Below are 25912 nucleotides of genomic sequence, written 5' to 3' on the forward strand. Positions count from 1 at the left end.
TCATCAATTTTATAATCCATCAGGTGAATGATTCTGCTGCCTGTTTTTATAAAGTCCAACAATGCTCAAGTATTGAACAACATTAATTTAAGTGGAATCTATCTGATATGTGATTAAAACTAACTCATTCTCTGTGTTTTGCGGTCTATTAATATTTGAGACGATAATTGAGAGATCCATGTATTACAATGCTCTTAATAAGGCGTTTATTTCCTCCCTGCATGTTTCACCTTGTGCTGCTGACGGCATTCAGCTCAGACTTGTGCCGTGTTGAAAATGTTACGAGGTCTGACCTTGTAAGATCTCCGTCGTGACATTTAAGTGAAAGTGACTCCGGCGCTTGTTCAGACATGAGACAGCATCTTAAATGGCCATCACATTTATATAACGAGGTGCATGTCTGAAAGGGGCTTATTTTTCTTTTTTTGCAGACTAGTGACTAGCTCCTGCATTTTTTGTTTGGATTCAGACTGCATACTGATATCTTTGAGTAGACTAAATGTAGCCACTTTTCCTGTAATATATCGACACAGCTAGTGAAGTTCTGGTTTTCACATGCAGTTTTCTGTTTTGAGTTGACAAAAGTGGTTATTTTTCTCAGAGTCTAAATAACTCAAAAACAAATTATGTACACTTCATGAAATATTCTTTATTGCATGTCTTTAATTTGTTTGCATAGACATTTTTTGCACATCCTAAACTTTTGCACATTTAAATACACCCATGCACATTATTCCACATGCTCACAAACAGGCAGTGAAATGATCCCTGAACATTTCATCTGTCTTTGAACTTTTTTTATCCCATGTACTCAAACTGTTCATCTCCTCATGATTCTCTCTGTATCCAAAATATGTCATTTCTGGAAATAAGGTCTGGACTCGTCTCCTCGTTTCTCTCCATCAGCGCTGTGGAGCTGTCAGAGCGGTCGAGAGTGTAATAACTCAGTATGAACTAGGCCACAGCAGCACATGCAGATGTCGAGCTGGTCCCCAGCTCAGCCCCGTGGCAGCCAGACACCACACGGGCTGGAGGCAGATCTGCAGATAGCAAAGGCCCTGGCAGTAGCCTCTGGCCTGAAACCACTGAAGACTTGCCATTTTTGAGCTGCCTAACTAGTTGTCCTCTTCTGTTTGTCACTTTGCAGCCAGACCGCAGCTTCTTCCTCAGCAATCATGACCTATTTTCACAGAGAAGGGTGTAAATGACATGCAAACAAGGTCTTTTCAGAAAGATAAAGAGCAGAAATCAGTGCCGTTCTGACATCAGTTTTGCAAAGAAAGACGGTTTCTCCTTTACTCTGCTTTATCTTAAGAAGCTGGCTTCATGTCTGGTTCAAACAGCAGCACGCTTTCCATCACGTCGTCTTGGGTTAATTTCCCCACAGGCATGTCTTTATGGTGCTACGCTTGGATTCTTGACTGTTATTTTCTTAGATTTACATCACGACAGCCCGATGACCCGAACGGGCCTCTGATTGACATAGATTGTAATCTATCAGTGCATCCCTTTAGCTCCTTCCTTTTTAATATCCTGGTATCCATCTCTTTAAGAAATGCGTTTGTTGTTTTCTCAGCAGCATCCATCTTACCTCTGCTTTACTAACCTCTCTGCCAGCACCAGCTCTCTGGAGGTTTTGTTCTGTGGAAGGAATAAACCCTAAGAGTGGATACATTTCTCTGCTGTCCATTCCCTTTCTTTATCTTCCTCTCACATCAAAAAAATACCTTGGTGTTGTTGATGTAACTGTTCTTAATGCACTTTTGTTTTCAATACTTATGTGTTATGTTGATTTAAGCTACTTTGCCTTTTGCGTGGGAGGCACGGGGAGCATTTTGATGAACGACAGATGTCTGCGAAAGACATAAACGAAGAGAGATGGAGCGCTTTAATTCCGACAAACAAAGAGAAAAGAAGTCTCTTTTTTCCCTCTTTTAAATGAGGTGTGCTAAATTACTCTTTTAGGGAGAGATGTCTTGCAGCCTCGCCTCCCAGTGCTACCGAAATGCAATTAGAGCAAATGTGCTAAAGTAGGCACTCTGAGCTAGAACACTAACATCCAGCTCCACTTTCATAAGAGTCCTCGCTTCCTCCTCCTCTCTTTATACATGCGTAGTTATGTGAACATTGAACACAATCACATGAGTGTGTAAGTGTGTATGTCAGCTCAAGTGACTTTATTTGATCACCCATCCGTCCCTTCATTGCCTCCTCTGTGTGCAGAATGACTGGGGTGGCCAGAGGACCCTGCAGAGGAAGTGGACCTCCTTCCTCAAGGCCAGAATGGTGTGTTCAGTCCCAGAATATGAGCTGCATCTCAACATCCTGCGCAGCGTGTTTGTCCTGCGGGGTCGAGACGCTCAAAGCAGCATTTTCTACGGTGTCTTTGGCCTGGAATGGTGAGAAACAACAACAAATTCTGCTTTTTGTGGCCTTTTTCCACTTTAAGTAGCTTTAATGATGGAAATACCCTCTAATTACACACTGGCTGATAGAATCATGTATATATATATGCTGTAGTAGATATACTGGACAGCATTTCCGTAAAATTCTGCCTGGCAAATTTGGTTTGTTTGCGACTCAATAGAATATGAGATAAAGTTCTGTGAGTCTTCACTGGCCTACTGGCAGCTCTGTCAGGTAATCTCATGGAGATGTGAGACCTGAGAGCAGCAGCAGAAACATATGCAAATCAGTCGCATATTACAGTCAGTGCACGTACACAGTAACCATCAGGAATACTCACAAACATGTTAATGAATGGGATGAGATGTTTAGCTTTGGAAATCAATTGTGTTCCAGTCATTATATACGGTTTATACTACAAAATAAGCCTTTCCAAATGCGGAATTCACACGTGGGAGTTAACCTGCGTTGATCTCCGGTCCAGCAAACTTGTTGAGAGGAGGTGTAAATTAACGAGGACATTTTACAAATAGAAATGATTGCGTGCAATTCTCTTGTCCGGATGCTACTTCTTCTCCTGAAACTCACAATAATGAGTGTGACATTTATCTCCTGTGATGAAATGCAAGGGACAATTATAAACTGCGTCAAGTGGTTTTAAAGTGGCGTGTGCAGCGCGTGAGAATACAGAATATTTCAAACACAGACGTGGTGACCGTTGGCGAAGTGGTTTTCCTTCCTCATTCTGTGCACCCAAAGTTTTATTTATTTTTTTGTCTCTCAGCAAGTTTGTGAAGTCAAAACTCAGATGGTAAGTCAGGTGTTACTGGCCAAGGTGTGCATGTGACACTTTCATTTACATGTGAAGCATTTAGCTTAAAAATTAGCTACATGTCTGCTGAAGAAATCAGTTCAGCATGAAAAGGGAGATAACTGCTATAGGTGGTGTCCTTTGGATGCACCACATGGCCGAAAGTATGTGGACACCTGACATTACATCCATAAGTGATTGTTGAACATTTCAGTCCATGCTGCTATCACAGCCTCCATTCTTCTGGGAAAGTTTGAAGCATACTTTGATGGTCGGAAATACCATCATGTGCCGTAGCAACAAGATTTCTGTTAACTGGAAGTAACTGACTATGAGAACCATGAAAGCAGGCCCAGAACAAATGTACAGAAAAGTTTGTGGGCAATGGAAACCAAAGTCTTACTTAAATCACACAAGAATGTGATCATGAATTATTTTTGTCTCATAAAGAGGGTTTTATTCCCTCTTTTGAGACACCGCCATGATAGAAAATAAGATAACAACATCTCTCATCAACATCTATGATTACATTATAAATGTGCATTATTTTAAAATGAAAACAGATCAACTTCATTTAGAGGCTGAATAATGTAACTGGGTGTAGTGCTCAAAATGTTTGTTCGATTAATTAATTAGTTGATTGACGGAGAATTCGTCAGCAACATTCATTACTTACTAAACAAAAACTTTTCTTGTTCCAGTTCATCCAATATGAGGATTTCCTTTCTTTCTCTGATTTATGTCACTGTACATTGAATATTTTGTTTTTCACTGTTTATCACTTCGGGCTCTGGGAACTTTATTTATTGACATTTTATACAACCCTGGTTCCAAAAAAGTTTGGATGCTGTGTGGAACATAAGTAAAACATCTGCTCAACTGTAAACAGTACAAAGACAGTATATTTAATGTTCGACCTCATCAGCTTCATTGATTTTTGTAAATATCTGCTTTTTCTGAATTTGATGCAGCAACATGTTTGAAACAAGTTGGGACACGAAAGACTGGGAAAGCTGTGGAACGCTCCAGAAACGCCTGTTTGGATCAGTCCACAGGTAACAGGTGATAGTATCACGGTTGGGTATGAAAGGAGCATCCTGGAAAGGCTCAGTCGTTCATGAACACATGACTGTATAAAGGAGATTAGTACATGGGCTCAGGAACACTTCCTACAACTGTTGTCACTTGCAGATGACTGCTTTGTGTTTTTATTCGGTTTTACGCAGCGCCCCAACTTCTCTGGAATCGGGGTTGTAGACTAAACAATTCATCGTAAAAAACGAGCAGCAGATTAATTGATAAGGAGAATAATACCCTCAGTGAGCGCTCATCAAAGCAAAGCCAGCCCAGCTGCAGTCAGAGCTGACAGCGTCAGAGGACGACGGCTGCCACTGGAATATCTGGCAGTGATGCGAGTGTGTGTTTATGCTGATATGCAGAGTCATGCTGCATAAAACTGTCCCAAGGGTGTTTGGATTCTGATGGAGAGGATATCATTGCAGCGGGACAGTAACGCTATCCATTTCTCTCTTGCTTTTTTTTTTTTTTTCCTGCTGCTCTTCCTTTTGTGGAAATTTGAGCTGTGTCTGCTCACTGCAGCAGCTGTCCTCCCTTTCTTTCTTTTTTCCTTCTCTCTGTCTTTCTGTCTTGTATTGTCTTTGTACGTGCTGCTTTTCTTCAAGACACGTGCACCTGTGCGAGTAGTAGTCGTCACCATGCGTTAGACTCAAGCGTGGAGGAATGAGTAAGCCCCTGAGCTATACTGCTCACCGGGTTTGAAGCCAGATTCTGGTTTCACTTCGCTCTCATTTCTCTCACTTGAATGCTTTTGAAGGCTGAGGTGGGCACACAATGGGCCGAAGAATGTGACGCAGACATTTTCCCCCCGTTACTAATCTCGCCTTTAGGCCTTAAGATTAAGGGTCACCTGGCTTCCCGCTCATGCTGTCATTATGTTGTCGTACAAACCTTTTCTTTCACAGGTGCTCCACCAAAACCACAAATGGGATTTATTTATGACTCACAGGTAGTGGGTATATTAGTGCTGTGAGCGTGCTGCTGAAAAATCTGCAAAACAAATGTTTCCCTCTGGAGTAGCTGCTGGAGATAAACGTAAAAACTACCCACGTCAGTGGCGCCGCTCCCCCACGTCCATTCAAGACAAATTGATGAGGTCCAAGAGGCAAATGCGAGCGTAAAAGCCAGAACTTGAACACCCACAGTCTTCAGACAATAGAGACGAGATGTGTTTGAAATCTGATCTGGGTGGCCGTTGCTCCCCAGATAATAACCCCTCAGTGTTTATCCAACATTGAATCATTAATCCTGAGTGTGTCCTCTGGACGTGTCTTCGGGGTGGGGGATTGTTTTTCAGGAAGAATATCAAAGCATCTGCTATCTGCCAGTACGCCTTCTCAGATGTGCAGAAGGCGTTCGATGGGCCGTACATGGAGGTGCAGGACTCGAAGTGGAGGGAGTACACCGGGAAAGTTCCAGAGCCGAGACCTGGATCCGTAAGTTTCCTCTATTAAAACTCTTTCTACAATCAGAAGAGTATTTAATCTCTTTCCTCTGTGACCGCTTCTCTTGTCTCTCCAGTGTATAACAGACCTGCACCGCTCCCAGAACATCAACTCCTCTCGAGACCTCCCAGACAATGTCCTCACTTTCGCCAGGAGGCACCCACTGATGGCCAGCCAGGTGCACCCGATGGGGGTGCGCCCGCTGATGTTCAAGAGGAGCGTCAACTACGTGAAGATCGCCGTGCACAAGGAGCCGGCGCTGGATGGAAACATTTATACTGTTCTGTTTCTGGGAACTGGTGAGTTTCACTACTGAACAGTCAACAGACCCCATGAAAAGACACAATGACAATGCTAACATGCTGATGTTTAGCAGGACATTTACCATGTTCGTCATTTTAGGTTATCATGTTAGCATGCTAACATTAGCTAATTAGAGCTAAAGACGAATTACGGCTAAGGCTGATGGAAATATATTCTTTCAAGTATAAAAGTTTTTTTGTTTTGTTTTGCCTGAGCTCCAAAACCACATTCCTATCAATTGTTTAAAACAAATTTTGACCTGATGATGGCGCTAGATGAGCAGAGATCAACAAAGTCAGACAGTACAGTGAGCCGCACTGTTGCACTTGTTCCATCATTATCCTGAACATGGGCACCATAGTTGGATTAAATTATCCATACACTGTCCTAGAGAATCAAATGTGTATCAGTCCACCGCTGAAAATAGTCCCCAACAAATTTACTATTCACTCCTGTTTGAGCGATGTAGGCTGAACGTTACAGTGCCCAGCTGTTTCAGGAAATTACTGAGGCTTTCCTTTAACGAAATTCTATATTTGTGACCCGGTTATAAAGATTTACATCACTGAGGGACGGACACACTCAGCGTTGGTTTTCTGTTCTTGGGAATTGCAAAAATATATAATAACATCATCCTTTTTCATTTTGTGCTCTGTTTGGCCACTCAAGGCTATTCAAACTTTGTTTGACAACATCGAATGTTTCCTTTCAGATGACGGGTGGCTGCACCGAGCCGTGGACATCGACGGAGAAATGCATATCATAGAAGAGCTGCAGTTGTTTGATAAACCCCAGCCCATAGAGAGCATGGTCATATCCTCTGCTCTGGTATGTATTCATGTATGCAGAGTTATACAGAATGAGAGTTTAAACAGCCTATTTATGCTTAAGTGATGCAAATGAAAACCTTTGATAGGTCATGGTCTGGCTCATTAATTTAGATATTTTGGTGCCTATTATTGTTTTTTACAAAGTACAGATAATGATAAGCTAATCTACAGCATTGGAAATTTCTTTCTCATTAATTGATTAATTTACAAATATACTTTTAAATCACGATGCATTCTAATACTTGCCATTATTAATGTAATTTAGGACTTTAAAGATAAAAAGGAAATACAGCAGAAACAGATTAATCATTAATCTTTTGTTTTGCAGCGGAGTATCTATGTCGGCTCCCAGTCTGGAGTCATGCAGGTACCGATGTCGGCCTGCCGGAGGTACACTTCCTGTTATGACTGCGTATTTGCCAGAGATCCATTCTGCGGCTGGGACGGGAAGATGTGTGTGGAAATATCTTCACGTGCTCAGAGGTGAGGGAACACACACCTGTACGCTAACAAATACACATACATCAATACATGCAGACACCAGTGCTGATTTCCAGTGAGTGGGCAAACACACAGTGACTCACAGTGGTTTATAGAAAGAAGTTTGACAGAGACTTTAAAAGAAAAGGAACTGAGACAGATAAATTTGCTTTGCTTCATTACAGACCCTGAGTCTATATTTCCATAAACCTCCTCTGCCGTTCCACCTGTTCATTCTGCTTGTCGGTGTCTTTCGTTTCCTCCTGAAACTCCTTTTTCTTCTCTATCTGCTGCTGCATGCACTTGGTTGACAGCCATAAAAATGTTCAAAACTGTGTCTGTAAATTGACAAAATTGAGCATTTTTGAGGTACAAAACATATAGTGACATTTAGATGCTCAACTCAATATTAGACAAGAGCAAAGTGTCAAACCCTCCACAACAGACAAATAATCTGGTGAACTGTTCAGAGATAGTATAAAGAATGAATTAGATATGTCGTTATTGTCAACCCCTCTCAAAATAAAATAATAAATCTAGAAACAGAGATTAATCATTTTGACATAATGTACATTTTTGCATTACATGACCTTTTTGGTTGATGTTTATTTCTTTAGTCTGAGCCCAGCAGCAATACCAGAGTCTAATTAATTATTTATACAGCTTGTTTTTCCTTCCAACAGAATTTCTATGAAAGCAGGTCTAAATGTGGTCGACCTGGATTTTTCTCTTCAGCTCAGCAGGAGCTTCTTCAGAATGATAAAAAAAAAAAAAAAAACCTTTGGATCTGACTTCTCATGACTTGAATCTGCATTTAGGTTGAGTTACTGGCACTAACAACAATTGTACAGATCATTTAGATCAGATTCATAACCGAAAAATAATTTGGGTATATTTAGCATTCATAAGAAGTACACAAACATCTGGTAAATGGTTTATAAAACACTATAATGTAGTCGTAGGCAGCTCCAAGGACATTTTGAATGTATTTTATATGATGACAAATGTGTTATACTATGTTCATTATATATTATATTATGTTCACTATGTGTTGATGCCCATAGGAGGCTGTACAGTTTTTGACAAATGCCTGAGTTAACACTTATATCTGCTCACAACTACATTATAGTGCAATATAAACCCTGTATTACATGTATATATATATATATATGTATGTGTGTATAATATAAATGCTAAACAGGTGGACTTCAAGTAAAGTGCAGCCACTTTAAGTCCACTTTAACTGCTGTGCTCTGCTCAATGCAGAAATATGTGTTATATTATGATATATTATATGAATAGATTCCTAATGCTGATACATTCATATGTAAGTAGCTTTCTCCTGTTGTAGCTAGTCGAGGTTGAGCTAATTTCAACTATTTGATATTCTGTTGAGTAATTTTATCTTAAACAGTGCATCATATTTTATAGATTTGTCACATTTTCCATGTAAAATCTTAATTTGGGGCAGTCATCCACTTATCAGAAGGTTGGTGGTTCAATCCCGGGCCTTGGTAGTCTACATGTCCTTGGGCAAGATACTGAACCCTGCGCTATATAAATACAGTCCATTTACCATTTATAAAGTAGTAGCTTTAGCTCTGACATAAATGTAATAGGAGTTAAAAGTATTTTAGTCAGCAGGTGTGCTGACACCTAAATTTCCCATCTGGGAATTAATAAAGTTGATTTAAAGTACAATTGTAATCACAATTGTAGTGGAATGGAAATACTACATTTTAAGTAAAGTACCTAAATTTGTACTTTTCATTCCTTCACTGCTTACTGAGACATTAGCTGAATGATGTAAAATTAAATCCAATAGAAAAAAAAACCTTCATCAACCTTCAATCCTTAATCTGCCATCTTGTCGTGAGCCTGGTCTGGTCATATTATGACATGTTTTAGTTGTGGTCTGGATGGGTTTGAACCATCAAAACACACATACTCAGGCCTCTCTTCGCTCGCTCTGCATGAGTGAGCAACAGACATCTTAATCTCCATTACGGCAGCAGACACATCGGCCTCTCCTGTGGATTTGTTTGAGGGCGGCATCACATTTGGAGAAAGCCGCAAGCAGAATTGAATGTTAATGGGAGATTGTACGCTTCCCTGGTTAATGCCGCACGATGTCCACTTCATTTCCCGGACAAATTATTGAAGGAGAGTGAAAAGTCTGCTCTCTAGTGTTTTTATTTACAAGGTTTGTTGGAGCACAGGGATGGTGATGGAGGAGGAAGGGGTTTTCTTTAGTACCACTGCTGTTCTGCGCTGAACTGGGAAAGAAATGTGTACTGCTCCATCTGCCTGGGACCATCTGCAGTTAGATCTAAAATTGCTAAATCTGGTTTGTCTTGGTGAATCTAAATCATCGCTGCAGAAACTGGCTGTTCCTCCTCTGGCTGCAGATGTTTTTGGATATTTAGGGATCTTAATTTGTTATTGTTTTGGATTGGTCTTGGCTATTTTTATATTTTATTAGGGTTGTTCTAAAGGGTATACTTCGTGTTTTCGCTCTTATATCTGTTATTCGTTGTTATTGCTGCCTATCTTGGCCATGACTCACTTGAACTTTTTAATTAAACTTGAAATCGCCCTGTTTCAGGTCAAATCTAACCCAGGATATCTTGAGAGGAGTCAGGGGCTGTAAGGAGAATTCAGGAAATGGTATGTGTTACAACACACACACACATACACACATACACACACACACAAGCACATTATGCACATCTATAATATAATATAACATGTGTCACTTTAAATGTTGAAGTTTCGTACTTTATTTTACCACTCATACATTCCCCTGGATTAGTTTGCCTGACTCTCTCTCTCTCTCTCTCTCACACACACACACACACATAGATTATGAGGTGAAAAATAGTCCAACACAGTCTTTTTTCTCTGCCTGAAAACACAAGCATTTAGCAGCCATGAAGGGATTTCATAGGTGCCCGCTCCTTACCCATCCCCCAGGTCCCCCAGGTACACATTTTAATCAGTTCCTCTCTCGCTGGAGGTCAGGCGGTCGTGCTGGCTGCATTGCGGGGCTCACCACATTTAAAGAGGCTTATGAAAAGTGATGGAAAATGATGCTGAGAGGTTGAGCCGCACAGGTTGCTCACCTGCACTTTGAAACCCTTGGTGACCTGACATCTTGTTCTGTAGTCCCTCTGTGTTTCTGTCTCTCTCACAGTCTCCACCTCTTTATCTTCCCCTCTCTACCTCATGTATCTCTCTTGTTTCGTCTCTTTTTAACTCCTTCTCATGCTCTTGTCCTCTCTCTCTGATGCCCAGTTGTCCATCGGAGGCGTTCTGTGATGGCGGGCGACGATGTGCTGCTTCAGTGCGAGCTGCGCTCCAACCTGGCGACTCCGCGCTGGACGCTAAACGGCAAAGAGCTCCAGGGATACGGCCTCAATTCGGGCTACCGCATCGGCACAGATGGCCTCCTCATAATCGGAGCTCGTGCCCAGCAGAGCGGGTCTTATCGCTGCTTTGCTGTTGAGAACTCGGTCTCGGTCCTGATTTATCTGTACACAGTCAGGGTCCACACAGACTCGTACTTCCCCGTGGAGCCCACAGCCACGACTAACCCTACTACAGTTTCCAGCCCGACTGTTTTCTCCACCAGCAGCCCCACTGAGCAGCCGCTGCCCTCACCTCCCGCCCCGCTGCCTCCAGGACCTGAGTTCCAGACCTACAGACACATGGAGGCCGTGTACATTTCCCTGGTGGCGGTTCTCGGGGGGCTTTGCTTGGTGTTGACTGTGGTGTTGCTTTATGTGAGCTTCTGCACCAGACGGGCCCCTCAGGACAGAAAGTTCTCCCAGCAGGGGCTGCACGTCCTGGGGGCCTCTGAGAGAAAGAGGAGCTCCCACCTGGAACTTAAAACCATCTCCAGCCACTGCAATGGCCGCCAGGGTCGTCTGTCCCTCTCGATGCCAACCTTCGGGGACTTGGGTGATGGCTTCCTCCAGATAGTCCCAGGTGAGGGCCAGTTGTCCCCAACCAAAACACCTCCCCCAGCCCCTCCTCTTCCTATGCCACCTCCGCTTCCCAACATGGACTACGCCAACGGGCTGTCGGCCACGCTGCCCAGCGTGCTGAGGAAGATGAACGGGAACAGCTACGTGCTGCTCAGGCAGGCCGACTCCGAGGGCATGTCGCCGCTCTACCACTCCTTCACAGAGGAGCTCAACAGGATCCTGGAGAAGAGGAAACACACACAGCTGGACCTGCAGCCTGATGAGAGCTCCATCTAGGGCACCCCTTTCAGTCTTTGTCCCACAGTTATTTATTTTTACCCCAGTGGTGACCTGTGGTTGTGGGGAGAACTGACTGTTGTATGAAACGCTGCTGTTATTTACCCAGTGTTAGAGAACCTGCAGGTCGTGTCCTAACCTGATCCAAAATGTGCAGCCTCCTGTGTTTCCCATAACAAACGGCCCATTGGACTACACTAACTACAGACTGCGACTCAACAAGTGGAGCTGTGAAAAATTTGTTCCATGGTCTGCACTATAACAAAATTACCACGAGTAGGGAGCTTAATGATGCTACCTCGGGGGTGACTCTCTGGAGACTCGTGAAAGGTGCCGTTCAGGTGACTCAAAAGGCCATGGGTAAAAAAAAAAATCAGGCCAGGATGTTTTTGACTGTGGAAGTGTTCAGGAAGTTTTTAGTGCCATGTAATATTAGCTCTCAAAGTGCTTAAAGTGATACTCCATCCAAAATCTGTGATTTGTGCATTGTTATTTAGCTTTAGGCTACAGTGGGAAACTTTCAAATGTAGCCTGCCTTCCCTGGTCTGGGGGAGAGCAGGTCTGACTCACAAATAGTAGCAGGACTGGATTCATAAAGTCCTCTGTGAGGCTAATGGAGTCTGTTCCCGCTGGTAGGCCTCCTCTGCTTTCAGGCTTCTTCATTGGCAAAAAGGATGGATAACAAAGCCAATTCATCCTGTCAGGTGATACCTCACCTGCAGGTGTGTTGCATCAGTGGCTAAAAAGGAAGCGTACCATCCACCATGGTTAACATCAGAGCTGACCCCCCCCCAGTCCCCTCCAACAAATCTACCAAACTCAAGGACTACGAAAAGACTTAACATAACAGTATCTGTTAAACAAGCTCGAGCATAATGCAGAAGCATACAACAAGCATATGGATGGACAAGCCGAGAAGATTATGGAAGAAGTTTTGAGCCACTTTTTTGTAACAGTGAACACTTTGTCCAAATTGGAATCCATTGTGGGTCTGCAACTAATTTAATTAATTAATCTGACAATTATATCTTCAGTTTAAACAACAGTTAAAGAGCATTTAGCAGCTGTGCTGTCAGATCGGCTCTACCGTCGTCGACAATGAAAGGTCGTCATATCCAAGTGCAGCCACAAAGCATCTGTAACTTGATCTAAATGAGCTGCAAACGTGTATTTATGCTTGTAACACATGCAGAAAGTGAGCAAAACAACTCTAAACTATATTATTAATGTGGCTGCTGGAGAACAGATGCTCAGCTGCTGAAACGCTGATGTTATGCACAGCCTCAACATCACATCTGGGGAATAATGTCTGTAAATTTGAGGAAAATACGGACTTTGCTTATCTTGTGCGAGTGTGCTACATGAGTTGGGGGAGTAATTTCTAATTTCATGAGGTCCCCTGGTAATACTAGTCCCGTGCAAATGAGGCTGTAGTGAAGAATGTGCATCACAAGCCCAAGGTGACGTCCTCAAAAATATTCACGCCCTGAAATATCCTATTTAAAATGATGACAGAGCAACATTTGTAAAGATGAAAGAGGCTAATCTGAATTTTTTGCTTCATAGATAGTGATTAATCCACTAATTGTCATGAACTCTACCTGACTACAAGCCTTTGTCCTCTATGAAGGAGCAAACTGCAGTCGTAATCCCAGGAGGTCCCTGTTTGATAGCCAAAACATAGATTTTTTTCCTGTGGAGTATCACCTTAAGAAGAGGTCTGTTACAGTGCATGAGAGCTCAGGTGGGACCTCAAATCATACATTTCAACTTATTTAAACCACTCTTTCTTGATTTTCCTCTGTGCTCATGTAAATTGCAATAATTACATCACTGTTGCAGCTGTTGGTAGCAATGAGTGTTGTCAGTGGAAACACTTCTGTGAGACAGCTTCTTTGTCCCGGCGTCTTTCTGTTCGTAGCGTCTGTGTGAGGAAATAGATACAGCTGTATCACAGTAGCAGTCTGTTAAAGCATTAAAGGAGCAGTCTGTGGTCAGATCAATTGAATTCACTGACAGCCACAGATTGGATTCATGGTGGTTTAAAGGAAACCGCAACATACACTAAAAAAAACAGATGAGATTCTCTGAAGAAAAGGCTTATTTTTCACTTATACGACTAAATATACTTTTTCAGACATTCATTGCACCTTTTTTTGCTTACTCCTGAGACATCAGGGCTATAGTTTAACTATTTCAGAGACAGATTAAAACACTGGATTATTTCAAAACCACGTCACAAAAAGACAAAGTGGTTTTCATCCCGTGTGAATATGAGACACGGGTTTGTGTTTGTCCTCTGCTGCGAAAAAGCTGCTGCCGCCGATTCAGAGTAGAGAAGACCTTCACACATGCAACCCACAAAGGTGTCCTGGGTGTTTACCTGACGTCAGAGCAATGCCAAAACAACAAGCGCTGCAGAGCCTACGGTATTGCCTCAGCAAGGTAAGCAGCGCTATGATTAAATAGCGCATGTGTAACTTAGAGGGAAGTGACTGAAATGAATCTCTGAGTGCTTTGTAAACGTGTCATGGCCAGTGGTAAATAAAGATCTGTCTCTCCAGCGAAGTGTTGAATCAGCTCTTGTAGCTGTGGCTCAGCGGCAGCCCTGTTCGGTGACTCGCAGCATGCATTTGTCAGAGAGTCGCTGACAGTAACAGCAGCACTTGGCTCGCCTCCACGAAGCGAGGACGGGGCCTTCTTGTCTGTTTGCATAGAGCGCTGTTGTCTCTGCAGGTAGAAGCAGACAGGAAACATTTGACCTGAGTGTCCTGGTTAGCCATGCAGAAAACAGACGATGATACAAGGAGGCAGGAGCTTTTTTGCACTTGCAGGCCTTCTTGTCTGCCTTGTAAACCACTTTGTTCTGAACCTTTTTGATTGCGAATATAGTCCAGGACATGCGCTTTATGCAGACTGATACAAATTCTATCAAACTAAAGGCCAAACAAAGCCCTTATCTGCCTCCTTATGGGATTCCCTTTTTCAAGCTTTGCACAACAAATTTTGTCACTAACAGCTGAATGCAACATGAATATTGTCCAAAAATGTGCACCCCTATCTGATTTTGTCAGATTCATGGTGTCTAGACCCTCTCTATGACAGCAGGCACATTCAGAACAGGTACACATGAACACATGACCTTGTTCATTATAGGCATACTTAAACGTATTATGTTTTCACATATTCTGTGATGTTATGCCAAGCTTCACTCTCAGGCTTTTGCTCAAAAAAGGGGAAAGATCTGCTTCAGCATAGCAGCTTTAGCCTGTTTACTAATCACTTAATATAAATTGCTAGCCAAAGTATTAGCCCAGTGCTTAGAGTCTACTCTGCCATACATTATCTGAAAAGATCGGACAGAATTATTGTAAATCTTTTTCGGTGTAAGAAATCTTTTTACTGTATGTTATCAATTATTTCATTAGATACCAAAAAGCATTAATTTATGCGGACGCTAAGCAAATTTGGAATTAGAAAATATGTTTTAAACTTGACTAAAACTACTGTATTCCTCAGCATATGCATGTGTGTGCGCCAATGATACTAAACATTTCCATTTGTCCACTTTCTGCCACCGTTTGTCCTTATGGATGAAGATGATGCATTTATGGTGGAGCTGAACAGAAAATTTCACTATATGCAGATGATCTGCTTGTATACATTTCATATCCTGCTGAACTGATAGCGTATGTATTGGACACCCTTTCACACAAGAGGGAAATATCCGATTCAAAATTGAATTTGGGCAAAAGTGAACTTCTCTCAATTAATGCAACCGCTCAAACTTTCCCATATCTTACTATTTAAGATCTCCTGAAGTTAGATATTTGGGTGTGCTTTCCACTGCAGCTCATGTGAATCGATGTTTAGTGTTGCCTGACCATTCGACCTGACCTGTGTGTCCTGGCCTGCCATGCAGACAACAGACGACGATACAACTGGACGTGTTGGCAGAAGCTACTTTGCGCTCTTGTGTTTTCCAGCTTTGTTCTTGTCAGCCTTTTTAGCCCTTTCGCTCATTTTCCTCCTCACCTTCATTCCTCCCCTCGCTGCTGTCTCTTTTGTTTTCCCGTCTCACCACCCCTGTTTGACAGTATCATCTATTTACTCTCTCCGCTCACATTCACACTCACTCAAGGACCCTGCTGAGTTTGCAAATGGCCATGATGCCCCTCTAATCAATTAGAACCAGTTTAAAAGAGTTTGTATTGGTGAAAGCACCAGAAAACAACTGACATTTCTGCATCACTTTTACATTAGAGATACAACACTATTCTGACATATATGTCTGATATTATAATATGTGAGTTAGTTTTCATTGCACACATTTCCCATAAGAGGACATCTTGAACATCTTGAAATTATAATGTAGGGACAAACTGATGAGGGTCATTAATCCGAATGAGTAAAGGTTTTCTGTTCCAAGCAAATTTCTAGGTGTGATTCATGTGAACATTTCTTTTTATTTGAATCAAAGTTGTAAATAAACGTTCTTGTTGTGTTACATTTTATTGCAAATTTGTACTGAGTTCTCTTACTGTACATGTTACTGTACTTAACTATGTATTATATAAAAGCTTCCATGATGAAGTTCTCTCATCATCAAGTTGTAGACAATCCTCAACATGTTGAAAGCTTAGTCTGCGACCATTGCTGCTGCTGCCACTTCATTCTCACTTAAGGATTATCTGTTTACAATAGACACTGGCTCCGCACTGTATATTGTACTAGGGACTTTAGGTAAAAATAGACTAAAAAAAAAAAACATATTGGCTACAGGTTTTACATTCACCTTGTTTGTGCACACAATCCCACAGTGAAATGCGTTCAATTTGCACTGTTCTGTAAGCATTTTGTTAAAAGTCATGTAGTACACCCTTTTAAACTGTGACACTATCCATCCAGTTGCTTCTGTATGATTTTTTGATGTAGATAATGAAGTTGCTTGCTGTCAGATAGTTTGAGCCGTCCAGACTTTTTTTTATATTATCTCTCATGTCTTATTTATTTGAGTTCATTAAATTTCCACTTGCTTTTCTGCAGATAAAAACACTTTGCATTATGTTCAGCTTGGGAAAAAATAATGTCAGTGTCAACAGCCCTGAGGGGAAGTCAGGAAATTACATGCACAACATGTTCTCACCGAATCGTATTCTCAAGACGCTGTGATACTCGGTTGTTTTTAGCTTGTGGCAAGCAGCAAAGGCACTGTACTCCACTGGGAATGGAGCCCACATGATTACCCAGAGTCTTTTACATACATGTGTGACTCTGACAGAGCAAAGGTATAACATCAGCTTAAGGAGGGTTGGGGGGGGGGGATAAAATGACCATTTTCAGAGCTGTGTTCCAGGCAGTAACTTAGCAACAGCATCTTTATTTAGAGCCTTCAGTGTCCTAGCGTGGGTCTGACTGTGCCAGATCCCATTGGGGAGAGAGGGTGTGATGAGAGCACAGTGGCTCAGATATCTGCAATTGGTGCCATAGATAAATTAAAATGCAGGAAGTGAGCATGAGACAACAGAAAACATTGTCACATCATCAGCCAACAATGCTTTAATTGCACAGCTTTTATTGCAACAAGCTAAACAGCTAAAGCAACCACACTGTCCCCTCTGAATGTACAGGTTGATTTTATTTACATTTGGTTTAGAGGTCATTTAATTTTTGTCACTTTTCTTGGCTGCAACAGCTTATGTATATGAATGAGGGTAATTTAAAGGGAGAAGGTGTACGCATTCTTATCAGAAGTACCACTCAAGTCTGGATATTTGGGAGAAAATGAGCAGAGTCCAGCTGCAGAGCTCGGGTCCACTGTCTCTCGCTCATCGCCATCCTCTGCAGTCATCTCATGCTCCAAGTCTACAGCCATTTTCACATTTAGCCTGAACATTTCCTGTGACCACAGTTACATATACGAGTAGTATCCATCAATCAACCGAAACAAGCAATCTGTCCAGGGGGCACCTTTCACTTTCCCTCCATACAAGTCTGCTTATTTGTATTCATCTGATGACTAGAGTGGTATGGATGTGTTTCTGTGGAGAAGAACACTGAGGTCAAACAGAAGCAGGGTCATGCCTTTTGCAGTCAAAAATGTTGAATTCAGGGTGAGAACTGCAAAGAAAGCAAGTTTCGCCAACATTTGCTTTACTGAATTCGAACAAATTACTCTCTGGAGGAGTGTTAGTCTTCGGTTCCTCTTACAGCCGCTACAGAGTGCAGCTCTGTCCTGAAGGTTAAGGCTCGTCCCTCGAGCTGCCACACAACCATCTGTCATGTTCACTTAAGCTCTGGATCATTTAAGGTTGTGCAGCGAGGAAACCCTCAAACCTCAGTGTTAAACTGTAAAAACATGTACATTCCCCGTGTCTTACAAATAAAAAAGGTGTACATCTGATGTGTCTCGTCTGTGAAGTATTTTAACTGCAGTTAAATCAATCACACTTAACGATGCAGACAGCACAGCTGCAATCAGTTTTGCTCTGTTGGTCTTCTTCTGACAAGCTGTTCAAATACAAATAAAAAGAGAATCTAAATTTAAACACCAATGCCAGCTGCAAAAAAATATTCTTTTTTTATTCCGTACAAAGTTCCATTTTCTCCAAAGTGCTGCACTTATTACACGAATGATCAAACAACCTTGAGATTAAAAACAGTTATCTGCTTTTAAATACGTCAGCTGACAAGCCTCTAGTGGATTCATGGTAAGTCTATTCAAATGTGGCATTCAGAGCTGGTGCTGTGTGCACTTTACTCCACAAAACACATTCAGTCAATAGTGGGGTCAGAATTATCCAACAAACAGATGGGAAAGTTGCTGCAAACATGAGAACTTCTTGACCTGTGATTTAATTTAGATTGCAGACACTTAAAAAAAAAGAACATATCTTGCAGAGTAAATGAAATTAATAATTTTCTGGAAACATCCAAACTTTTTGACTTTGGTAAGTCCTCATTCAGCATCCTGTTTCTGTGGTCTGATGGGGCCGATCGACGGGGGCCGGTTGGTGAATGGGTGCCACTGGCCCTGGATGCTGGGGTTGTCTGTGTGGAAGGGCTTGCGGATGCGGATGATGTCCAGGCCAGACTGGTTGGTCAGCTTAGTAAAGAGCTCTGAAATCTGCGGAGCTGTTTTGCCTGTGATAATTTCTTCCCTCACTGTGCCGTTTACTGCAGGAAGGAAAAAGAAGAAATAACTATGAGTGCTTTCTGTGCTTACTTTTCTAACTGACAAACCTGCCAACTGTGAAATGTGCCATGAAAAACATATGATTCGGGGTGGGACTATTTAACCAAGACAACTGAATCCCCCAGTGGCGTTTCACTTCTACCTGAGTAGAGGTCTGAGAACAACCTGTGTTATACTGCCCCCTACGGTATGTAGGAGTAATGACAAATATGATCACAAGTAGTATTTTGATGTTGTAGCATAGCCCGAGCATGTGTTCAGAAGTCTGCTTAAAATTCAGATAATATCAAAAATAATGAAAAGTGAACCGATTTCGTCATTTTTGGTTATCTTAATGCATGCATCAGGACAGTACTGACTCTGAGTGGATTATCCTGGTGAAATGAAATAAAGTTGGTATTTTTTTAACTAAATGCTTCCCTAAACAGGCCATAAATAAAACCAAAATAAGGCATCATAACATTATTTCACATGTCCCAGAGATAAGTTTAATATGCTAGAAAAGAGCTAATATGTGACTATTAATTCTTGTGTAATTCAGTGTTGTAGAGGCAAGCATGCTTAACATATACGGAGAGTACAAAAATAAGTGGATATTTACTTGGGTTTAAAGGGATCTGCCCCCCCCACTGTTTATGAAGTCAACACACCTTAACCCATGTAACTGTCTCAGAGTGTCTCTATTTCTGTGTAATTAGTACCTAATTACAGACTTCTTTCCAAGGAACCTTCTAAAAATATTCAGGAAATTACAGGGGCCACAAAATAAAGCATGTGCTATAAAGAGGAAAAGAATTAGGATTATTCAGCTGTCCGATCAAAACACAAAGTCATGAGCACTTACGGTATTCTGCAACTATTTTGGGTATCCTGCATGACTGAGGAGACACATACGTGACCGTTGAAGGGTTCTTCTTGGCGTAATCCACCACCCCCTCCTCAATAAACTCCCTGAAAAAGAGAGGAAGAACATGTCGATGCAGTGGTCGCTCTGCTGTTTGATTTACAGGAAATTAGAGCATCTGTTGAGGCAGGATGGACCTGGTGTTGATGGTCTGTATCACTGACAGGATCAACTCCCAGTGTCATATCTGTGAGGTACTTGTACTTTACTTGAGTATTACTATTTTCTGCAAATTTATATCTTAACTCCACAACATTTCAGAGCAAAATACTGTATTTTTTTTAACAAAGCCCACGACGAAACCTTCGACCTGTTTATTTAGTTCAACCCAAAGGCCCCAAACCCAAAGATATTCAATTTCTAACAATATTAAACAGAGAAATGGGAGCATATCCTGATATTTAAACTAGAACCAGAAAAACTGATGCCTTTAATCAATGAATCAATCAAACAATTATCAAAAAAGATGCTGAATAATTTTCTCTCTATCTCTCTAGCTATTAATACTGCTGTAATTGAACTTAACTAAGGCAGGACCTGCACATGTAACGTGGAAAGAGTATTTTTATATGTAGGTACAATATACTTGTATAAAAATATAATAACACAGCTTGTTTTTTTACCTGACTCCCAACGAGCTCTGAGCATTTTTGGAGAAGATGATGGAGATCCGTTTCAGCTGGCAGACGTACCGACCGACACCGTTCTGAAGAACGCTTTGAAGAAAGCGACTCGGTGTCCCTCTGGATGTCATCGTTTATCCAGGAGATCAACAGTTACATAAAAAAAATCAGATATTGTTCAAATCGCTCGACAAATCAACCCCCTGAAGACGTTAAACAGCAAAAACATCGACAGAGGACGACTTCACGGGCATGTATACAGCGCGGTCCGTCGAGGATGGGTTCCGGAGTGAAACATAAAACTAATACGACGGTTAAAGAAAATGCGAATTCATTGCAAGACTTCGTCAATCAGCTGATTAAATGTTTATTTTAATCTTCGTTTTGTAAAAATATATGTTGACAAATTTGTTTTCAAATATAAAATTAAAATGTAGCATAAACTTTTGCAGTTCGGTATCTTTCGCTGTATGTTTGACACGGACTTGTTTTGAAACGCACTCAGAAGCCCGGGTCAGAGAAGCATGGAGGAAAATGAGGGCAAGCTGCAGAGCCAGTAAGTTGGATTTTGTGTGTTTGTTCCGTGATAAAACTTAAAGTGGTACTTTCACACATATTCGGGCTGATTTTGCTTTTTGATTCCAACGTTCGTTTAAGAGAATATAACGTATTTCTGCCTCACCGTCTGTCTTTTATTTGACTAATGTTAGCATAGCTCACACAAGACATATCTTGCCTGTTACTTGTATTAAGCTGATGTTTCTTCCTATTTTCTTTCTATTTTCATGTCTGATGTTTCTTCTTTGTTCATGTCTGTTGTATGCTCAGTAGCCTAACCAGGTAGCTCATGTGGAGAAGCATGCTACTGAAGGGCACCACCTGCCTCCTGCAGGTGGCAACCAAGAGGTTTCTCCACCAAAGACACTTTTCGTCCTTCTGTGTCAGACGTCTCACTCACAGGCTCCTTCACAGGCCTCCTGAGACTCCGTGTGGTTTACATCTCCGGGGTAAAGGCTGCTTGTTGGCACACAGTGAGACCAGGGCTTACAAAAAGGATACTAACTCCACTGTAGAGTTTCCTGTGAGTCCCATCACAGTCACAGATATCAAACAGTATCTGCGCTCCAAAGGCATTCCCTTCCATGATGGTTACAGCTGCTTCCACATCCAGAGCATCTTTGTCAAGTCTTTTGACAGGAAGGACAGCTTCTCCTTGTTCATTGACAAAACCACCGGACAGTTTCTGTGCAAAGACACGCTGGTGGAAGGGAGCTGGGAGGATCTCCAGGACTGCCTGGAGGTGATGCAGAAGGATGCGCAGGACTTCCTCAGCCCTGATGTGCTGCTGGGTTATCCCGAAAGTTTGGAGGAGCAGGAAGAGAGGGAGAGAGAGCTGAGAGAGGTGCAGAGGATCTGGTCCAGCTCTGTGCCCCTCACTGACCTCCCTGAGGACGAGGCTCAGCTGATCAAAAGCATGTTCCAGGTAGTGTTGAGAGTGAATTATTGAGATATGTGCAGGTGTATCTACAAGAATCTGAGTGTGTTTTTATCCTGACATTTTAATAGGATTTTCCTATAATGAAACAGCACTGTCGCCAGATGCCATCACAGGCATTGAAAATTAGAGGAAATGAGATGAAGAAGATAAAGGTGGAAGAGGCAAACAACCTCTCATTTACGTTATTTAAATGAATATATATGTCCATTTTGGCCATCTTGTAATGTTTAGATCATTCTTAGTCAGGAATCAGTAAATAATAATAATAGTAATACAAAACTAAGGTTACAAGACTTTTAAAAACTAAATTCTGCAGAGGTCTGTTCAGAATACAATGCTGTTGTCACGGGATAACAAATAAAAAGGACAAAATAATATATGTATGTATGTATTGTCCTCACAGGATCATAAGGTTTATCAATGTTTGTTTCAGATCACAAAGGTCTCTAATGCAACCCTCAAGAAGTTTGGCGTGAGGCTCTTCAAGCCTACCAAGAGTCTGGTTTTCCCCTGGTTTGGTGGACCTGACTCCTCCCTAAAGGGGGTGAAGCTGCTCTCTGCCCAAAGCACAGACACTGAAAAGGTTACTTATAATGAAGCTACACTCCCAAAGTGTAATTCTTACTACAACCTTTTTGGCCTCCCCCTGGTGGGTCGTATGGACTCTGAGGTTGTACTGACTGGACATGAGCTGGACACTCTGGCTGTGAGCCAGGCCACAGGACTTCCCAGTGTTGCTCTTCCGCGTGGGGTCAGCTGCCTCCCACCAGTCCTGCTGCCTTATCTGGAACAATTCAAGCGTGTGACGCTGTGGCTAGGCGGGGACATTCGCTCCTGGGAGGCGTCAAAGCTCTTTTCACGCAAGCTGGGTCTGAGGCGCTGCTCGCTAGTGCGGCCCGGGGAGTTCCGGCCCTGTCCCGTAGAGGCGCTGGCCCAGGGGAAGAACTTAAACCAGATCATCAAAACCTCAATCCCAGCTGCCCATAAGTCCATAGTTTCCTTCAAGCAGCTCAGAGAAGATGTATACGGGGAGCTGGTGAACACAGACCAGGTAGCTGGAGTGAAGTGGAAGAGGTTTCTGGAGCTCAACAGGATCCTGAAGGGACACCGCAAGGGGGAGCTGACTGTTTTCACAGGTATAAGGAAGCATTTTATTTGTTTCTCAAAACTAATTATTAAATATATAGTCCTGGTTACTAGCTGTTTAATACTGATGTAAACATACGTTTTATAGACTCATTAAACATTAAAGCTCCACTAATCTTGTTTTTTAATTGTTATTATTATTACAGTGGACCCAATGACACACAATGTGTGTAAGATGAAAGGTGTCACATGTAGTGACAAACCCACAGAGAATTATCACCCAAGCATTTTAGCACAAACTCAACATTGCCAAATATTAGAGACACAAAGGTTGTGTTTTCAGCTTGTTTCAAGTGGCTCCAGTGACCAAAAAAAAAAAGTTAGTTAATGCTTTAAAAGCTTAGTTTTGTTTTTCAGTTTTTAAGTATTTGCAGGTTCGGTGATTTGAATTTTGGTGTAATTTGGTGTGATTTTGGTGGAGCTGCTTATGTACTGATCACAGATTGGAAAGAATGGGATTAAAAAACAAAAAGCTTATTTTAAATCTGTCTATTTGGTGCAGGAAGGCTGGGCTGTGTGCCACATCGTTTGGACATTTTGAGTTTGAACTTGAGATGTTAAAACTGGTACATCCTAGTATCTATTTTACTACCTCTTCTCCACTCTGGTTATTTTGTATGATTCTTTGTTTATCAGGTCCAACCGGCAGTGGGAAGACCACTTTTATCAGCGAGGTAGCCCTGGACCTTTGCATGCAGGGCGTCAACACGTTATGGGGCAGCTTTGAGATCAATAACGTGCGTCTGGCAAAGATCATGCTGACACAGTTCGCCATGCAGAGGCTGGAGGAAAACCTGGAGCAGTACGACTTCTGGGCAGATAAGTTCGAGGAACTGCCACTCTACTTCATGACTTTCCATGGGCAGCAGAACATCAAGTGAGTCTCTTCAGGAGTCCAGCTAGTTGGAGTTGTTTGCATGATATAGCATTCTTTGTTTTTAATCACAGGCAGCATAACGTAGTTGCTCATTTTTAGTGAGTTAAGGTCACTCAGACTCTTGGGAAAATGTGATGAAAATAATCATCAGAATATTTGATGATGAAAGTAATTAGCAGTTGCTGCCTTTAAGTTAAAGTGCTTGTCTGAAATACTTGCATTACTGTGTGGCAATTAGAAAGTATATAGCATAAGTATGAGCTTAACTTTTTTACTTTGTGATAAATATTTTATATCAACAGATTACATGATGTAAAAGCAGCATTTCTACACGAATCATTGTGACCCTTCTCCAACCCTCTCTATAGGACAGTGCTGGACACTATGCAACATGCTGTCTACCTGTATGATATCAACCATGTCATCATAGACAACCTGCAGTTCATGATGGGGCAGGAAAACCTCTCAGTAGACAAGTGAGTAAGAGTTAAATCGGAAGATAAACAATTTATCATCTGCATCTCTCTCAGTATGAATAAAGCTGATTCTAAATACAACTTTATTTAACTCTATAATGTTAACAATGAAATCTGACTGAAGTTTTGGTACTGTTGTTTGTCTTTTTTATTTGTCAAATGAAAAATCCTATTTTAGTTAGGCACACTACAAATATTGGAATAAATGTCGTGTGATGTGGTCCAGGTTTGCGGTCCAGGACCACATTATCGGAGCATTCAGGAAGTTTGCCACCAATAGCAGCTGCCACGTCACTCTGATCATTCACCCCAGAAAAGAGGAGGATGACCGAGAACTGCAAACAGCATCCATCTTTGGTTCGGCAAAGGTAAGACAGAGGATATTCTTTTGTTTTATCTTTTTTCTGTTGTTTATTTCGTAAATTCTTCACTGTATTCATTTGCTCACAAGTGTCATGTGCTGCTTTTTCACTTACTTGACATTACCATGAAAATATGTCATGACACGTCTTGGCCTTTAACCCCGTCCAGGCCAGCCAAGAAGCCGACAACGTCCTGATCCTGCAGGAGAAGAAGCTGGTGACGTGTCCCGGACGCAGGTCCCTGCAGGTGACCAAGAACCGCTTCGACGGAGACGTGGGCATCTTCCCTCTGGATTTCATCAAGTCCTCGCTCACCTTCTCAACTCCCATCAAGGGCAAGCAGAAGTTGAGGAAGGTCGCCTTCAAGCCAGAGAACGAGGAGGTGGCAGTGAAGAAGGAAGAGGTGAAGACAGAGATGGAAGAGATTAAAAAAGAGAAGGCAGCCAAAACAACAAAGACTCCACGAACTATGAAGACTCCTGCAACTGGAAATGACAGCATGCAGAAGCAATCATAAACTAACATCTTGTGTCCCTCGTTTGTAATTCACAATGAAACATACAGTTCATAATCCAGGATAATCTGAGGTTACAAAAGATGTATTTCATTATGGAACTAAGTGTGGACATTTCAGCCAGAATGTGAAATAATGATGGTAAAGTTAAACTTGTACACAGTTTGTAAAGCTCTCCTCTGCAACTGCTACTGTATATTGCGAATGAGTTCTCTGTTAGAAGTGTTAGATAAGATACTGTTCTGCAATTTTCACAAAATACTGTGACATCAACAGCTACTGTTTTCATGCTACTGTTCAATATTTCCTGGTAAAACACTATCACGCTGTCTGCTTGCCAGGATGACACAAGCACTTGCACACGACCATAGTGTGCTTTCTAATGACTTTTTGTACTATGATGAGTTATTCAATGAGCTGTTTAAAAAAAAAAAATGCTCATGATGCATCTTTTTGTCTGTGGTTTCATCTTTGGTCAACAGGGGGCAGTGTGTGCTTAATACATGACACTACATAGAGAAGCAGCTGAGCAGAAACATCCATGTGTGACAGTGCACAGTCAGACATATGAGCATGAAAAAGGTTAATTGTGTGCCATTCAGTAACACTGCAAACACTGTAGTCCTCCCATGTGATTGCTCTTCATATTAATCTTTCAGTAAGATCCTCTTTTTGCCCTCCTGCTGTGAGTGTCGCCGCCTTT

The 25912-nt window shown here is 41.8% G+C and overlaps 3 protein-coding genes across 3 annotated transcripts in view; 2 read left to right on the forward strand and 1 right to left on the reverse strand.

Annotated features, from left to right (window-relative positions):
- sema4gb (sema domain, immunoglobulin domain (Ig), transmembrane domain (TM) and short cytoplasmic domain, (semaphorin) 4Gb) overlaps positions 1-11907 on the forward strand; it is a 30414-nt gene extending 18507 nt beyond the window's left edge. The window contains exons 8-14 of the mRNA XM_041962349.1: positions 2224-2399; positions 5592-5730; positions 5816-6038; positions 6755-6870; positions 7201-7355; positions 9958-10019; positions 10647-11907. Coding sequence (XP_041818283.1) covers positions 2224-2399; positions 5592-5730; positions 5816-6038; positions 6755-6870; positions 7201-7355; positions 9958-10019; positions 10647-11614 — 1839 coding nt within the window. The 3' untranslated portion in view covers positions 11615-11907. The remainder of the gene's footprint in view (positions 1-2223; positions 2400-5591; positions 5731-5815; positions 6039-6754; positions 6871-7200; positions 7356-9957; positions 10020-10646) is intronic.
- Positions 11908-17203: 5296 nt separating this feature from the next.
- mrpl43 (mitochondrial ribosomal protein L43) lies at positions 17204-20609 on the reverse strand. The gene is made up of 3 exons (XM_041962351.1): positions 20337-20609; positions 19654-19760; positions 17204-18790 (listed from the first exon to the last, which is right to left on the reverse strand). The coding sequence occupies exons 1-3, from the start codon at positions 20465-20467 to the stop codon at positions 18573-18575; spliced, it is 456 nt and encodes a 151-aa protein (XP_041818285.1). The 5' UTR covers positions 20468-20609; the 3' UTR covers positions 17204-18572.
- Positions 20610-20845: 236 nt separating this feature from the next.
- On the forward strand, positions 20846-25623 carry twnk (twinkle mtDNA helicase). Its single transcript, XM_041963006.1, has 7 exons — positions 20846-20892; positions 21165-21819; positions 22268-22970; positions 23617-23857; positions 24226-24333; positions 24560-24701; positions 24865-25623. Exons 2-7 carry the CDS (start codon positions 21184-21186, stop codon positions 25210-25212), a joined length of 2178 nt encoding a protein of 725 aa, XP_041818940.1. The 5' UTR covers positions 20846-20892; positions 21165-21183; the 3' UTR covers positions 25213-25623.
- The last annotated feature ends 289 nt before the right edge of the window (positions 25624-25912 follow it).

The sequence above is a fragment of the Chelmon rostratus genome, chromosome 21, assembly GCF_017976325.1.
Source record: "Chelmon rostratus isolate fCheRos1 chromosome 21, fCheRos1.pri, whole genome shotgun sequence".
NCBI lineage: Eukaryota > Metazoa > Chordata > Actinopteri > Chaetodontiformes > Chaetodontidae > Chelmon > Chelmon rostratus.